At 46.1% G+C, this 16,494-nt stretch overlaps 1 protein-coding gene across 1 annotated transcript; it reads right to left on the reverse strand.

The window, feature by feature from the left end:
- Positions 1–2,314: 2,314 nt before the first annotated feature.
- On the reverse strand, positions 2,315–16,259 carry LOC146173205 (uncharacterized). Its single transcript, XM_084585154.1, has 4 exons — positions 16,015–16,259; positions 14,926–15,077; positions 9,177–9,461; positions 2,315–5,944 (listed from the first exon to the last, which is right to left on the reverse strand). Exons 1-4 carry the CDS (start codon positions 16,025–16,027, stop codon positions 4,361–4,363), a joined length of 2,034 nt encoding a protein of 677 aa, XP_084441280.1. The 5' UTR covers positions 16,028–16,259; the 3' UTR covers positions 2,315–4,360.
- Between the last annotated feature and the right edge of the window lie 235 nt (positions 16,260–16,494).

A 16,494-nucleotide genomic window follows, 5' to 3' on the forward strand; every position in this document is an offset into this window, starting at 1 on the left:
TCAGGAACTGTAGAAAGGAATATACAAAAATGGCATGCATTAGATATTTGCAATACTTGAGTACATTCAGCAACACTGAAAAGCACTGAAGTGATTAAAAAATGAATGATTTATGTGAATGCAATATGAGGTCTTTTCCGAGAATGTGGCATTGATATATCTCACTTGGTGTAACGGTTCAGCAAAACAAAAAAGCGAAGATCGTTAGAGAAGTTGCATTCATAAAAAAAAAATCTAGGTTAAATCTCGCTCTAGACATGCGCCGCATTACTGCGATGTGCACCATTAGCAGAGTTTCAAAAAATTTACCGCACCGCGGATACCGCTGCACGCATACCAACACTTTTGCTTCCGCACTTGCTGTTGGCAACATCAGGTGTGCTGTGAGAAGCCTCAGTTCGAACGAGTATCTGCATTCTTACCCTCAGGAATGTGCGAACAACTTCAGGCATTATGTTATGACAAGAAAGAAAAAGCGTTTGCACTGAAATGCTTTTCATTACTGGTTCCTCAATTTCCGACGGGTCGACACGGTTCGACAATAGTGCTTCTTTGTTTGCACGGAAAACGTTTTCTGCTACTTTAACGACTTCAGCCACACCTTTAGAAGGGCTGGTGAGCGACAGGTGCGATGAAGAGAAGTCCTTAAGCTCAATTAATTTTCAACTGGGCATAGTGCTGCACTAAAGGAGCGCGAATAACGCGAAGAGCAAGCGTGCAATGTCAGGGAGCTCGGTCGTAGCAGCGGCGGCTGCCCAAAAAATGGCGCCGACGAAAAATGAAAACACAAAAAGAGCGAACTTTTCGCGCACTTTTCCCGGAGACCGCCCGCGGAGCCAATCACCGTCCGATGGGAGAGGTGAGAAAGGATGATTGGCGAGGGTGCGCGGCGCGGCGGTATAGTTCACAGAAAGTCGCTACTTTCAAATTATGAGGGGACTTTAGATGTCGGTAAACCTGCCGCGTCGGGACCAATCAGCTTGAGCGCCCCGCCCACGCGCGGTAGAGAGTCACGGTGGCGGATCGCGGATCACAGTAAGCTAAATCTCTCTAATTTAGCACACCGTGATCCTCCACCGCGCGTTCCACTGCGCATGCCCAGATCACTTTGATGCCGATAGATGGCGCCACATACTGGATGTCGGCACATAAACCTGCCGCATCGGAACCAATCAGCTTGTGCGCCCCTCCCACGGGCGGTAGAAGGCCACGGTGGCGGATCGCGGATCACGGTATGCTAAATCTCTCTATTATCTGCAATGCATTGTGCAAGAGCCGTAAGCATGCATCGTTGTGGGACCTTTTAGTATGAGCATCCGGGAGGTCAGTATCTCTCTACTTCATACCTGAAAGCTTGATTGCATTGCATGATTAATGTGCATCGTACGTTATCTCACTATCACCTATGCTCATGCGCTTATTACATGTAAGCGCTCGCAGTACAAATGTTCCTTTTCAAGAGAAACAGACACCTGACCATCTACTCTGTATACCTCATAAGGGGTGCGCGCTTTCTTCTAGCAGCCTGTTGTTGCAGCCGCACTCGTGGGGGCACATTTGATAAAAGTGCGCGTTCATACGGCAGACTCAACCTCTCCAAATGAGCCAATAAAGCGCTGACGTGCGCCCGGCGAAACACGTCGAGAGAGGGCGCCAAAGTACGTTTCTTGCCGATGCGGAGAATGCATGTTGAAAAGAAAAACAGCACGGGAAACGTTTTGGTCCAATAAAGTATAAAATAATTTACATTTTAATAAAGCTAGACCATTACTCTGACTAAAACTATAAAAGCTTACGGATATACCGTAAATTAGAGGATCGAGCGGTGAGTAATAAACTATATAAGGTCAGTAGGGTGTTCTTCATGACATAGTCATAGGCTCTATTCTATGATATTTCATTGCCCAGAGAAAACAGAATATTTAAACCACACTGATGAAACTTCACTAAAGTTTAAGACGTTTTTAACCTGTATACCTGAAAGGTTATTTGTAACTGTTATGTGTGACAAGATATTAATGTTTGATTTTTCATCGCCATTCAGTTGTGCGTCATCGCGTCTCCGGCTGAGCGGACGGCGTGACTGGTTTTCCGAGGCGCATGGAATGGAATCCTGGGTATGTTCGTTGTTTGTTCATTCTCGTTGTCGCGATATGCTGCTTCATCATTTCCTTTGCCGCGCAAGATACGCAAAGGTGTATATCGAAGATTCCGGACACTCATATTTTTACAATGTTCCAGGTTATGCTAGTTACCATTTGCGGCGTTATCTAGATGTTCCCTCGGCATCTATAAACTGAACGTTTGTTGGCGTAATGGAGTTAGTAATTCAACGACCAGCGAGCACGTTTGCTGTATCTCCGCCGTTGAGTTGCTCAGTAATTTAAAGGGTGGAGGTCAGCCCAATAATGAGTGAATTTTAGTGCTGCTACGCCTGTGTGCTCTTTTGTTATCACGGCATTGTCACCGCACGTGACATGTGGCGGAGGTGCCGAATACCTGTCAACGTGACCATGCCGCCGAAGATGGAGCAGGCTGGGCAAGCATAGCCTCTCATATTCGTCCAGCCCCGTGCATCAAGGGGCGACTGGATGATGACGCGGAAGGCTGGCTTGAAATTTGAGCATGTGGCATCATTCAACGCTTGGGACGAGCCATAACAGTTGAATCAAGTGTATTTCGCACTTCAGGGATTTGCGCAGATCTGGTTTGAAAACCGTGAAGCTTCTTTGCATGATTGGGACACATTTAAGACAGAGCTTCTGAAGATCTTTGCAAGTGTAATTAGAAAATAAAGAGCGCAGTATCTCCTTCAATCCAGGATTCAACTCCCAAATGAGTCCATCCTTGCTTACGTTGAAGAGATGAAGCGTACCTCTTCCGTCGCGCCGATCCCGACACGACCGAGGAGAATAAGGATGCGCGGTGTAAAAGACTAACTTCTTGCCTGTCTAGTAAGCCAGCCACCAAAGAGCGTGGCGGAATTCTGCCAGGAAGTAGCGAGTATAGAAGTTGAACATTTGTCGGTGTCATGGAGTATAGTAATTCGACGACCAGCAAGCACGTTTGCTGCTATCGCTGCCGCCGAGTTATTTTGAGAGTGTGAGTCAGCCCAATAAAGAGTTAATTTCTGTGTTCCTACGCTTGTGTGTTCTTTTGTGATCACGGCATTGTTAAGGCACGTGACAATACAACATTGCCTAGCACAAAGCCACACACCCTTCCTGACCCTGGCCTATACCCGTTCCCTTAACAGCCACCGCTGCCCATCTGGCTCAGCTCTTGGGAACTCCTCCTTCAAAATGCCCTCGACACCTTCGTGTCGCCTAGACCTGAATGTTGTGTCCTTGAGGTTCGCAGACATCCATAGAGGAGTTTGGCGTTTTCGTTTGTCTAGTTAGGTTCAGCAATAATAAACACTTCCTTTTCTTCAGAATCTCCTTTAGAAGGCGGCTTTGTGACGCAGTAGTTTTTCTCGACACCGCAATGACGGCATCGCCAAACGCAGGGATTTCTGCAACATGGGTCAAGCGGCAGCAAGGGTACGTCATAGCCGCCATCGAAGTGCACCACAAAAAAAACTCCCAAGTTCAATCGATGCGCGCATACGTGCGTATTTATGCATCACTACTGAAGCACAGTCGCAAAAAACGGTTATGTGACTTTCAAAGGTAACTTGAAAGCAGAAATACTGCTGGTGATCAGTAGTTTCATTATAGCTGTCGTAGCTTTGTTGACAGGCGAAGACATCGATGCTGGCCTGCCACAAGTGGCTCGTCCACAGTGAGGGTCTCGGCTAGATGCGAAAGACTGCGCTTAAATGAATTTTAAGATAAACATGCACAACTCAATCAGTAAATAAAACAAGTGCCACGTTTGTCTCACTGCATTTTAGTGTAATATTAGGGCAAGTCCACTTACGAATTTTAATACAAAAAAAGTAATTTGGGTGACTCGTTTCGTCGTAAGTGGGTAATACTGCAATACCCTTAGTCTTCACTTGAGAACGTGGTGTTGCTTCCAAAAGCACATTCTCTGAAACAGCCAGACAGCTTTTATTAAAATAACTGTACATTTTTATATGAGACATTTTAATGCATGGTTGCTAAATGGTTAATTCTTCAGTGTACAGAATTTGTCACATGAGTATATTTGCTGTGTTAGTAGTGGAAATTATGTTCTGTTTAAGGTATAGAAGTCTTAGAAATGCCTGTTTATAACGCTTTCGGCCTTTCCCGTAGTAAGCTTTAAATTCGTGTTGAGATGACTGAAAGCGCCCATTGAAAAGACCTGAAGCCGATAAAAAATATAATAACAACAATAGAAGAGAGCTGAAAAGCCCTTTCGAGTTTGATGCTGCTTAGCCTGCGTAGCAGCTGCCGATGTCTACCATCGTATCTCCCGGCTTACAGCTAAAGCTCTCGCCAAAATTTGGCGCGTTCGCCGCCCCAAACAAACAGGCTGCGTAGGCTGTCGCGTAGTCGAGCGCGTTGCCGTCCTGCGTTGCGCCTCGGGCTGTGCACAGCGAGAGGCAGGCACGCTTAAAAAACATAACATTTGAGGCGTGCACTCGGTTTGGGTTGATTTGGACGAAGGCCCGTTCGTAGTCACGCTTTCCCTCGAACGCTATGCGCATCGCCATCATTACGTTGAACGCTTCGTCAAATTGTTCGCTATTCAGTTTCTCGTGCAGGCGTGCCGACTTGTCGTGGTAGCATTCCTGAAAGGCCGAGTAGTTGGCCAACGTGCCGCGGCTCCAGGAACTTGTGGCGTTTTTGGTGATGTCTGTAGCGGCTTGGTACGAGCTCTTCCGGTCCATGATGGACACGACCTTGCGGGCAAACTGCGTTCCCAGCACGGCGATGTTGATGAACTTGTCATCTTCCACTTGTCTGTAGTACATGGGAGGGACGGCGAACATGGGCGGTAGTACGACCGTCAGGCTGGAACGGTCTACGGCGAGCTCGTTTCCCAGCAGCACCTGCTTGATGAGCGCTTCACTTCGGTTCACGGACAGGGATATGCAGTTCTTGACATCACGATATTTCAGGTGAACCATATTAGAAACGAATGATGTGTCCGTCACCTGCCTACCACTGCTGCATATCACCGCTTTCCTTGACATGCTGGTGCCATAAAATCGAGCAAAGTGGATCATGTCCAACTTTCTGACCGTGGCCCTTTTGTCTTCCTCGGCCATCCAAGTCCAGTTGCTTACTTGGATCTTTAAGCCCAATTTTATGTATTGCATATACACGTCTACGACTTCTTCTATCCACTTGGTAATTGAAAGAAAGCCGCTCAGTAAGTGCGGCCAGACGTCTTCGAAAGCTGACGCCGTTGCGCGGTAGCACACATCTCTTACAGTGCTTGCTTCTCGGCTTTCGGACAGTTCGTAGTCGTACGCCAAGACGTGTGCTGTCACTTGGACCAGAATATACAGGGGCCTGGCTGCTGTCTTGGTATCGACCAGGACAGCATTGAGGTCGTCGCATATGGCGCCATCGACTCCGGCTGTCACCTTGATGTTTTCCGAAAGAGAAATATCGTTCTCAAGAGCCGCCTTCCAGGTTTTTCCTGGGAAATTGTTACATTTTATCTCACTCAGTCTGACCTGAGTATCCCCATCTGCGCGTGACTTTTCCGCTCGCTTCTTGTCCAGTGTGACAACCTCTTTAATGACTGCTTCGGTCGCTTCGTCGTTGCCGATGCTTTTTACCACTTTGCCCAAGTACTCGGTAAGGTGTGCTTGGTAGATTTCTCTAACCAAGCTCTGAAACGCGGGGACCCTGTAAACTTGCAGGGTCTCGTCTGTTCCGTAATTAAAAATGCTGACACTCAGCAGGGTGTGGAAACGGTTGACTAAAGAAAGATGGACGATGTTTCCGAAGATCTGCACTGGGTCTGTATTCTTCAGCCAGTTCGTGACTGATATGTTCAGAGCCTGCAAGAGAACGACAAACGCACCGTGTTAGGAAATACATGAAATAGTGTAATTTGAATTCAGATTCGGTGTTCTGGCTTTTTCTTGAATAAACAAGCTGAGTGGACTCAATGGAAGGCCATAAATTTTTCATTTCAGTTGTACGGTTTCTTTCTTACACTAGTAACTTATAGCTTAATTTATTCTTCGACGTTAGAGTTTCATCAATCGAGCGATGGCTTTAGCTAATGTATGTATTTTGGGTCGCATAATGCAGGAGAACTGCAATATATTCGCTGATAGACTTTTTCACTTATTCACTTACACCAGGCTGCTTCGACAGTTCAAATAAACCCAAACAATGCGTCGACAGTTATGTTGCAGTTTCCTTTATTTCAATTCTTGTAGCCGGGACAGCATCACAAACAAATCCAGTTAAAACAATTAGCGGTTAATATTCACAAATAGGTTTAAAAACGTTTTTGTTGTCGCTTTGCGATGATGATCGAGTGCTGCAAAGCATCATATGCAAAAGCTCTGCGTCTCTATGTGCAAGAATTCAAGGCGCTAAGGAATAATTTTTCTTTTTGTAGACGACACATCTCTGACGGAAATATTGCCCTTTCGTTGGCTTCCTTTTGGGTGCTAATACGCTATGGATTCTTGACGGAGACAGTTCAAAATGGCAGCCCAATACATTTTGTGACTATCCTACCCTCTAGAGCCACGGCCTGCTGTCGCTGTGTCAGGAAGGTCGGGGGGGGGGGGGGCGGATAAACACGTCCGTTGACAAGCTTAACTTAGGCGCCTAAGATGTCGATCACCAGCCGGACCAAACTTTTTTGTAGGGTCTCATTTGATCCTTCCAAACAGCTAGTCCAGGTGGTGTGCATGTATGTGTCTGTGTGTGGGTGGGGTGCATTGTTGGCCGCGGGAGGTGAGGGCAATTGGGCAAATTATGAGAGTGTGTTCCATTCCAGGATAGGTGGAAAAGCAGTTAGCGCATTGCAGCTCCTGCAGAAATTTTGTATTGCTCTATATAGTAAAGCTTAGCGGGGTTTAACAATAGTTCGAATTAGAACCTGCAGTACACGAGAGCTTTTCGGGTGTTAAGAGGCGGAAGTGTGGCGGAGTATAATTAGCTATAGGGGTGATAGCCTGCGTGTTTAGTGTGGCTTGATGGACGTAATAATGAACGACCCCTCGTCCACCATTATTGGGCTCACCATGGGGTCACTGCCTATATTCAAGAAACTTTGCGGGATAACTATGTGCCAGCTCATTACGAGTGATCTCCGAATGGCATGAATCCACCGGAGGATTAAAGGACATTGTTGCAATTGCATGAGTGCACCATCTAGGTAAGTACATGCGAAGGGTTATACGAGGAAAGCTCTGAGGGCCTCCTGAGAGTACTTGCGAATTACGCGAGCCATGGCATTGGGAAGGGAAATGAAATATTGGAAAACGTGGTCAATGCCATGTTTTTTGCTGCAAGATAACAGAGGGTTCGCAGAACGTTTCACTAGTTAAACTAAGAACGAGTAATGGTGATTGGCAGATGGCTGCTGCTGCATGTCCGCTGGTGAATGTGTAGAAGCTATTGTTTTAGGCCTTTGCTACTGAGTGGAGGACGTTGACTGTGTGCGTCCTCATGCTTCTCCGAATCGGAGCGATGAGCAGGCTGTACACACCTGAAGAGGAGGGAACCTGCATTTGAGTGTCGGTGGATTTACTGTGAATATGGAACAGTTTCCGCTTGCCTTGAAGCATTGTAGAATGTCGAGCTTTCGACAAATAAGAGCATTGAACCACTTGTTAAAGATAAAACGAGACTGCTTGAAACCGGTCCCGCACTGCGAAAGAAGCGCAGAAGTCCTCGTTCACGATTGGCGACTCTGCAGTTTCCGGGTGGTCCGATCAGTGAATGGGTGTGTTAGCTTAGCTTGAAATTATAAGCACTTTAAAAAAAGGTTGTTGAAAGGCGAGGCATTGAAAGCAGCGCTGGATCATTGATTAGTCTGTTTAAACGACAAAAATGGCATAACTGATCATCTAGATGGATGAAAAGGTTTTAATGAACAAGCTTGGAGTTTATTTTTTTCTCTTGATAGAAGTTCTTTACTAAAGTGGAGTACAGCTGGGGTAAAAAGTTTTCGACCTTTACTCAATCTTCCCAACTGTGCCACATTGCACTCAGCATGCTGGCGCCCCCTGATATTGTTGGAGGAGGGAAGAGAAGAGGATGAAATGCAAGGAGGGTTAAGATACGCGTGACCCCTAACTAAATCTTTTTTCATTAAAATCCCATAACTTAATGTAGATGACTCGAATTGTGGGTAATATATTTGGGGGACGAAAATGCAGAGCCTTTCAAATTCTGGGGGAGCACAAGTGTTTTTCGATGAACTTACGCCTTGCCACAATGGAACCTTGCTGTTCGAAAAGAAAAGATCATCCTCTTTTGTACGCCTTACCCTTTGCAGCAGAAAATGTCGCACAGAAAAAAAGGACAGGTTTCAAAAATTGAGATTCGGTTTCGGTAACTCACGGCACCTTGTGCATAGGCGGTGTTTAAGGCGTCAACTCCTTTTACGCTAATATTCAAAACTCAAAGCAAAGAAGTGCAAAGAAGGTTGTCTTTGACATCGAGGACAGCCGTTTTTCTAATTTCCACTGGCTTCGCTCACATCCTTCGATATGTAGTCGGATGCCACCAAGCAGACGCTGAGGGCCTTGCATTCGGTGACGTTGATTGGAAAACGGAGCGCACAGCTATCTTCTAGTATTTGTTAGGCACTGCCTGGTTGAAATTATCAGTTGTGGTATCACTGGCATGTGCTTGAAGGTTAGGACATTAGTGCAATTGCTTTACGAGGAAGCATGTTTTTACATTTCTCATAAAAAAGGCATGACGACAGAACAAATACCTTACTCAATACATTTATGTACGAACCTTTAAAGGTACCATTGATGACGTCATCGTGCTCCCCCCTCCTCCCCCCCCCCCTGCTCTACATCTGGGGCTGTGCACTGAGAAGGTCGATAGCAACGGCATTTTAGCGGGCGATTACGTCCCCATTTTTAATGCTAGCCCAAAAAGAATTCGCCTGTATTGCCTCCAAGTTGGTCATATCAGTTCAATTTAAGCTGGTAGAATATTAAAGCCTCAGTAATTGCCCTTTCTGTGCCTTCGAATGCGGGTTGCGCGACGGGCACAATCAAAAAAGGCTTTGGAAGTTTAGGACTGCACCTTGAATAGCTCCTCTGTGGTGGCCTTGAGGTCGGCGTTCTTCTCCGTAAATGCGAGGCAGGATTTGTAGAAGACGGAAGCGCTCTCACGTAGTTCGGCGTGCTCTCCCACTCCCCTATTCTCACTGATAGCTTTGTGGCGGGCAATCGAGAAATTGTGCGCCACATCAGTCATGAATGAGGATGGCCGCTCGGTGTTCTTAATCCAGAGTCCGCACACATGTCGGTAGAAGTCCATGCAGGGATTCACGCTGTGGTCCATCATGGCTTCGGTGAGTTCCACTACCTGCATGGATTGGATTGGATTGGTACTGAGGCTTCCCTTTTTTACCAGGTGGACCAGAAAGGTCCTAGCCAAGTCAATTCTCTACTGTGACGGAGACTGTCCTGCCATGGCGCAACGCCACCAACACTATTTATCTAGCATGCCTTATCCAGTTCTCAAGCGGCAGGAGTGGTGTCGATGATGATGACAGAACTTAGTGACGGATAGACATCTCCCGCTGACAGACTTAAACTGCCAGCTACCTGGAGCAGCTGAATGCAACCCAAGACAAAAGCCCTCGCTGACAAATAATGTTTTTTTTTTCTCTCTCTCTTTCCAGTCTAACAACTACAAGCATAAGATGAATGGTATTTGAAGATAGAAAATATGAGACGCTTAGAACATGAGCTAATGAACGAGTTATTCAGCCATAATACTAAGTGAGGCACCACAACGCACAAGGCTGAGAGGCAACGAAGGGACAAACACAGCGCTGAACTGACAACCGAGTTTGTTTAGGAGCATTGCAGAAAATAAGAAAAGTTGCAGGTATGTCGAACCATATCTCCATTAGCATGCATACATCTCGACAGTACAGGGATTATGAGAAAGCAGATTACTGTGCTTTCAGGGAGATGGCAGCGGGCTGTGCTCTGACATTTTACACACAGTTTCATGATATCAGATGCCTCAATTACTTCTGTTTTTCGCGGCTGTTTTTCAACAACAGAAAGCAAACATGATCGCGGCTATGTTGGGGACAGCATTCTTAAACATTGTTACTCGCTCGAATAATTGGTGTTTTGGCCGATGTATGAGCCACCATAAGCCGGAGAGATCGAATAGAGAGTGTTATCTTTACAAGACGTATACTTCTGGTGGTTTTTCTTGCACTTAGGAAGAATGCTTTCACCCTCCTTTCAGGCCCCTTTACATGCATCCACGTGCCACTCAATATGACAGGGGTCGAAAACACCGCACCAAGTCCAGTTCCATTTACTATTGTTTTCAAGTAATGGAACTGAACATGGACAAAAGGTATTACTGACACCTTTTCTCGTTTACATTCATAGAATCCTGAATCAACTCCTTTTTCAGGTTCAACACTATTTTTGTCCATTCGTCTCCTCTTAGCCTTCTGGCTCCTGTTTCCTGTCTGAGGCTTCATGTATGGACATTCGTTACCGTGCACGGGCTTTCCTACGAGTGCACACAGAAATCTTTGTATTTGCGTACACATTCGCACCAATTTGTGCCCAGCCTTGTCGCGTACCACTACAACCTGCCAAACCATGTCTGCTTGTGACTTTAAGGCGAAAGCTTTTCTTGGCTCATGGGTGGTATTGACAGAAATGTCCGCAGGAAATGTCCGCATCAACTGACGCTTCAATCTGTCCATCTCACTCTTTGGAAAAGGGCCGCCATGTTTCGTTGGCCTCATATAGTCTGCAAGGGCAGTTATTTATGCAGTAATCAGCACGAAGTGTATTTTGTATCTAAAATACACAATAATGGTATCCTACGGGCATTCATGGTGCCTGCATGGTCAAAATAATGCAGGTGTGTCACATCTGTTCAGGTGGCGCCTTTCGCGATAAGCACGGTTCTGAAGAGGTAATAGCGAGCTTTAACACAGGGGGACCGTGTAAGTGGACTAGAGGGGTGCGAGTGCCCATGCGCGTCATGCTCCGCTGAAAGGGCAAGGGGTGCGGCTTTCACACTGGGCACGTCCACTCGCACCCCGCAATTACCCTGCCACCCAAACTGCTAATGTGCCTCTATTCTAAAGCAGTCTTGCCACTAGAGAGCAGCAATGCTCTGGGTGTACCATAGGTGTTGCAGGATGCCTCGTTGCGCATTTTGGACAAGGAATGTATTGTATTTTATTTACTGTACTAATAACTGTGTTGACTCGCAACTACCGGGAGCACAACGAAACATTAGACTGCAGACGAAAGCGCGGGTTCCGGGTACGCTCTGTGTGAACAGGAATGCACGCCTGAACCTGGAACAGTTATCTGCGGATCTAAACTTCACAGAATTATTTCTTGCTTATATAGACAAAATTTTTCCCGAATAAAATCCGCTATCCAAGTTCCGGTAACATATGGGCCATGAAGTGAGCTATTTTCTGCATTTACACTTAATTGCATGGATCTCATCAAGAAGACACCTCAGCCATATGCGCTACAAGGAGCACTCTTTTTCTCAGCTTTGTACTTCTTTGTTTTCACTGAAACAGAGCCTTTAAATATAAGTATTTGTTTTTAAAATGTTGCACACGTTTAAAGCAACCGATAGAATGTTTTATACGGATCACAGAAGATGGCTGCATAAATTTTATAAATTGCAAATATGTTGGGATTTGCGTTAATATTCAGAAACAAAAAATAGATAAAAGTAGTTGCTGTAGCTGTAAGGGAAGAACAAAAAAAGAAATGTGAATTTTCCGATTAGATTTAATTTAGTACTGGTCTATAAAATTCAACAAGCAGTAACCTAGCAAAAAAAGGAAATCTGTTGCGGTGGCGCAGTGGTTAGGACGCTTGACTACTGTACAAATGATGCGGGATCGAATAATGGCTGCAGTGGTCGTTCTTGATGGTGAAAAGCAAGGCGCCCTTGTACTGAGCGATGTCAGTACATGCTAAAGAACCACAGTTTGTTGAAATTTATGGAACCCTCCACTAGCCGTCTCTCATAAGCTGAGGGGCTTTGCGACATTAAACCCATAAAAAAAACGTAACCAACTTTTTTAGGCGAAAATCTTTACCAGGAGGGTCTGAGCCGAGCTTCGCGTATGCCGTATGCCATGACGTCACAGCCAAGGCCAGCTGCGCAGCCCCCTCGCCAAGCTCTGCCGGCGTTGCCGAGCAACGCTTAAGAGATGTGCGGCTCCTCCTCATTAAAAAAAAAAATTAGTCTCCATCCGGAAGTCGTGAAACTCTCTTCATAATTTCGCTTGTCTACCATGAGTCTCCATCGAGGAATTGAGCCTCCATCCCTTAGAATCCCCAGCCAAGCGCTTTACCGCTGTGCCGCGCCCCGGGTCGTGAATCGCTCTTCCTAATTCCGCTTGTGTACCGCGAGGATGATAGCGGGATTCCGCGAGTGACAGATACTACGATTGGTGCGCAATTTGGAAGTACCAAAGTCAAAAATAGTTAAGTCACTCAATTAGGGTGACGTCAAGGATGTGACGTCACCCATCTGCCGTCAGCTATGAGAATCAAGCGGGAACGAGTGCGCTCCAGCACCGCTGGGCGGTGCTTCTTGCCTTCCGCGAGTGACAGATGATGAGCCTTTGCTTTCCTGTAAACTAATTATAGACCTAAACAATGAAGAATCTGTCTACTCCCCTTTATCCCCATCCATGGCCATGAGCCTTCCCATTCAATAAAGGACATCCAATCAATTATAGAACGCTGGTGGACGCGCTCGACATAGAAGCCAAGGAGAGTTTAGCTGCTGGCGAATGGCACAGAAGACTGAAGAAATTAACTTCTTCTGCTCCCGATGTAGTCACTGTTTTTCGCTATGTATATCCAGGCATAGCAGAGCTAAGCCATCTTTACTTTTTTTTTTGTAGAAGTGCACGGGTCAACGATTTTCAAGAGCACAATAATGGGGCATTAAGTTTTTACAAACCAATTAAAAGGGCCGGGTGTAAACTCTACTGCATTAGGCACGGAATAAACCTCTATCTTGAAGTGTTCACTACATCCACCATTCGTCCAGGTAGCACAGAAACATCCCTGCAGTGTTACTTTTTGTTTCGGTACAACGTCAAAAATGTTTTCGAATAAGCCTTGGAATAGCATTTTGCTAACCTTACATAGATATCTACACCAGCGCATATGCGACTTTCGAAAAAAAGGGTTAGTGAGCCCTGTAGGACCAGACCTGACAGAATTATGTTCTTTGTGGAGTACTGTGGCGTACTGTGGGGGAGTTGTGGGGTACAGTGCGCTGGCCGCCCACTTTGCTTCAAAACTTAGTGGGCGCAGTAGTCGCCCAGTATCCCACAACTACTAATTCACACGCACTCACGTCCTAACGAATATCATGGCCTCATATTTTTAACCCCAGACCTGCATAAGTGCAGCACAAACCACGGACTTCATATCGGTGGTACGTTGGCAGCGCAAGGCCCTACCCAGGGCTACTGCACTGTCAACACAGTCCAATATTGGGCCAATGAATTGGGTTGTAGCAATTGTGGTGGGTGAGTAACGCGCAAATATTTAACGCGACAGCCTTAAATGACCCGCTGTGCAAGAATTCCAGTGTTGGCGATGTAGGAATTGCCTATGCGTGCCTCTGACAGGTTGTAATTGGCAGGTAATAGTGCAGAGCGCTGATTGGTTGGCGGTTTGTTTGACGTCACAAGAGCACACATTACATTTAGGCCACGCAACGGGAAGGTTCGGATGGCTTGGTTAAAGCGGGACTTTATAATTACGTCGGGCGGTCTCTCACATAATATGGTATTCTACAACTCTATGTTACCCCGCCGGGTTGGAGCTGTGGTTAGAACACTCGACTACTGTTCTCAAGGATGCGGGATCGAATCCCGGCCTCGGCGGCCGCTTTTCGTTGCAGGCGAAAAGCAAGGCGTCCGTGTACTGTGCGATGCCAGTGCACGCTAAAGAACCCCAGGTGGTCGAAATTTCCGGAGTCCACCACTACGGCGTCTCTCATAGCCTGAGTCGCTTTGGAACGTTAAATGTCACAAGCCACAAGCCAGAAAACTCTGTTACTAAGTATGTTAGAGATAACGGAGGCAAAAATGAAGGGAATATTAATTAACAGAAACCAAGAACAGCCACAAACCTTCCTTCCTTCCCTTACTGCGCGGTTCAGGTGTTCACAGAAAACGCGCAACCAATACTACGCCTTTCCTTTCCTGTGAGCAAATTATTATTATTATTATTATTATTATTATCATCATCATCTGCAGGGGAAGCACAGTTGGAAGCCATCATTGCTGTCGCGAGTGTTCCAGGAATATATATATATATATATATATATATTTAAACATTCAGCATGCGCATGCGTTTCAAAGCGGACATCATCTCATATGTTTAGCTGCAGAACTCTGTTAGCTGAAGCATCATTATGCTGCGGAAAAATTGGCAAAAGCTCCTAACACGCAATGCTTGGAAATATCGCCAATGTTGCGTGGCTTTAGTTGGCGCATTATAACGTTAGAATTCGTATGCTCACATAGCTGTTCATTTCATATCGAGCACAGCGCTATAATTATGGCGAGGGTTAACGTTAAGCTTGTGCTTACTACAGGTATGACACGTATGATAATATTTGCCTGCTTTTAACTTTGCCGTAATGGTTCAATCTGACATACACCGTCACTGCAACTTACACAACTGATTTCTCCAATGTTTGGTTCTACTTAAGCTTTTCAGTGTTTAAGAATAAGGTTTGCGGAAGTTTTCAATTGGGGTGCCGTCGCCGATTGTGTTACCTCTTGGCACTCCTGGCCGACGCAGGGCATGTCCGTTTTGATGGGCTGTTTTTTGCTGAAAGCCTCCGCGAACACCATGATGGCGACAATGCACATGCCGCAGAAGACGACGCACGCGAGGACCAGTCGCTCCTTGAGGAGGTCCTTTCCATCTGCGCATAGGGTATATATGGAGTATGAACTGAACAACATGACAGAACACCCCCCCCCCCCCCCCCCCCCCCAGAGTCACCGTTGAAAGCCCATCTTGCTCTCGCTTCCTCCGGCCTTCGCTATGTGTTACTAAACAGATTCAATGCAAATATTTTAGAGTGTGCGACACACATACACATAATCATACACAGGCACGCACGCATGCACACTCACTCACTCACTCACTCACTCACTCACTCACTCACTCACTCACTCACTCACTCACGAGCACGCACACACGTCGCGCAAGCGTATTACACGGAGGGCCTCGTCGGTCCCCAGAGCTTAAACAAGCAATTACTGAAGTGGAGGCTTGTGGTGAATATTTCGAAACATGTGTCGAGGCTCGTGATTTGAATCAAATAAAACCTGTCTTAGCCAGCAAGAAAGCCGCGTATTGCTTTTTTAATCCTCTTCGAAATGTTGAAGGCTGCTGTTCGATCCTTGCAATTGTTGCGCTAACACTGTTGGCGCGTTTTTTTTTTTTTTCAGCTGCAAAGCTAGGTTTGGGAAACAAACGCACGGTCAATCACGTACGTACATTTCACTGCTGCATATATTTATTTCCCGCTTAACCTGGGAGTTATACTATGGCCTGGCTTTGCGTTCGGCTGCTGCATATGTTTCTCTGGTGGTTAGAGGTTTATGGATGGTGGTCAGTGAGTTGGGGCAGGCTTGTAGATGAGAGATGGACCCGCCGTTCATGAGTGTATGGGAGGTACCCCGCTCCCTTCTGTTCGACTAGGCGCGCTGTGGGTGAGGGTTTCACACCGACACTCAAATTAAACCACGGCTATTTTGCAAGAAGAGCACTGTAGGGTTGAAACCGAGCTGTTTCCGCAAATCTCAAGGAAAACCGCGATCCTCTTCTGGACAAGCTTGGCACTCCGCACTTACCACTCCTCCTCATGTCGGCGTTGGCTGTCGGTGCAGGGGGGGACGTATCCGACGTAGTCTGGGGTTTGAAGGCTGTGTAGGAAATGGAGGCGAGAGCACGTGTCAATGTCTTAAATATTCGTTAAATGTATTGTGTATTTAGCCTCACAGATTATCGTTGGGGAGATGGTTATAAAGCAATCAATATTAATTGCGATATAAAAAGACAAAAAAAGAAAGGCGAAAGACAACTAAACTGCCTTCTATACTGCATCCCATATCATCTGCGAGACGACTATTAAACAATCGAAAAAAATAAGGAAGACAATAAAGTTCTGCCTTTGAGCGTATAACATGACAATTTTAATCGCTCCCCTAGCGGCTTTCCGTTCCGGATCTTCATTCACATACATGCGCTTTGCTATCGCTTAAAGGGCCCTTGAAATGCGATTTGGGGAAAATTATAAATAAGCACTTCACAGAGGTGATAATTGTGAGTAT

Source organism: Amblyomma maculatum, chromosome 11, assembly GCF_055883805.1.
Source record: "Amblyomma maculatum isolate TAMU_Amacu chromosome 11, ASM5588380v1, whole genome shotgun sequence".
NCBI classification, from domain to species: Eukaryota; Metazoa; Arthropoda; class Arachnida; order Ixodida; family Ixodidae; genus Amblyomma; species Amblyomma maculatum.

Bases quoted from the DNA above. Each gene is read 5' to 3' on its own strand.
- LOC146173205 (XM_084585154.1), bottom strand. The intron at 9,462-14,925 runs GTAACACAATCG...CAATCCATGCAG, and splicing joins TCGGCCAGGAGTGCCAAGAG to GTAGTGGAACTCACCGAAGC. The intron at 5,945-9,176 runs GTGCAGTCCTAA...GTTCTCTTGCAG, and splicing joins CCACAGAGGAGCTATTCAAG to GCTCTGAACATATCAGTCAC.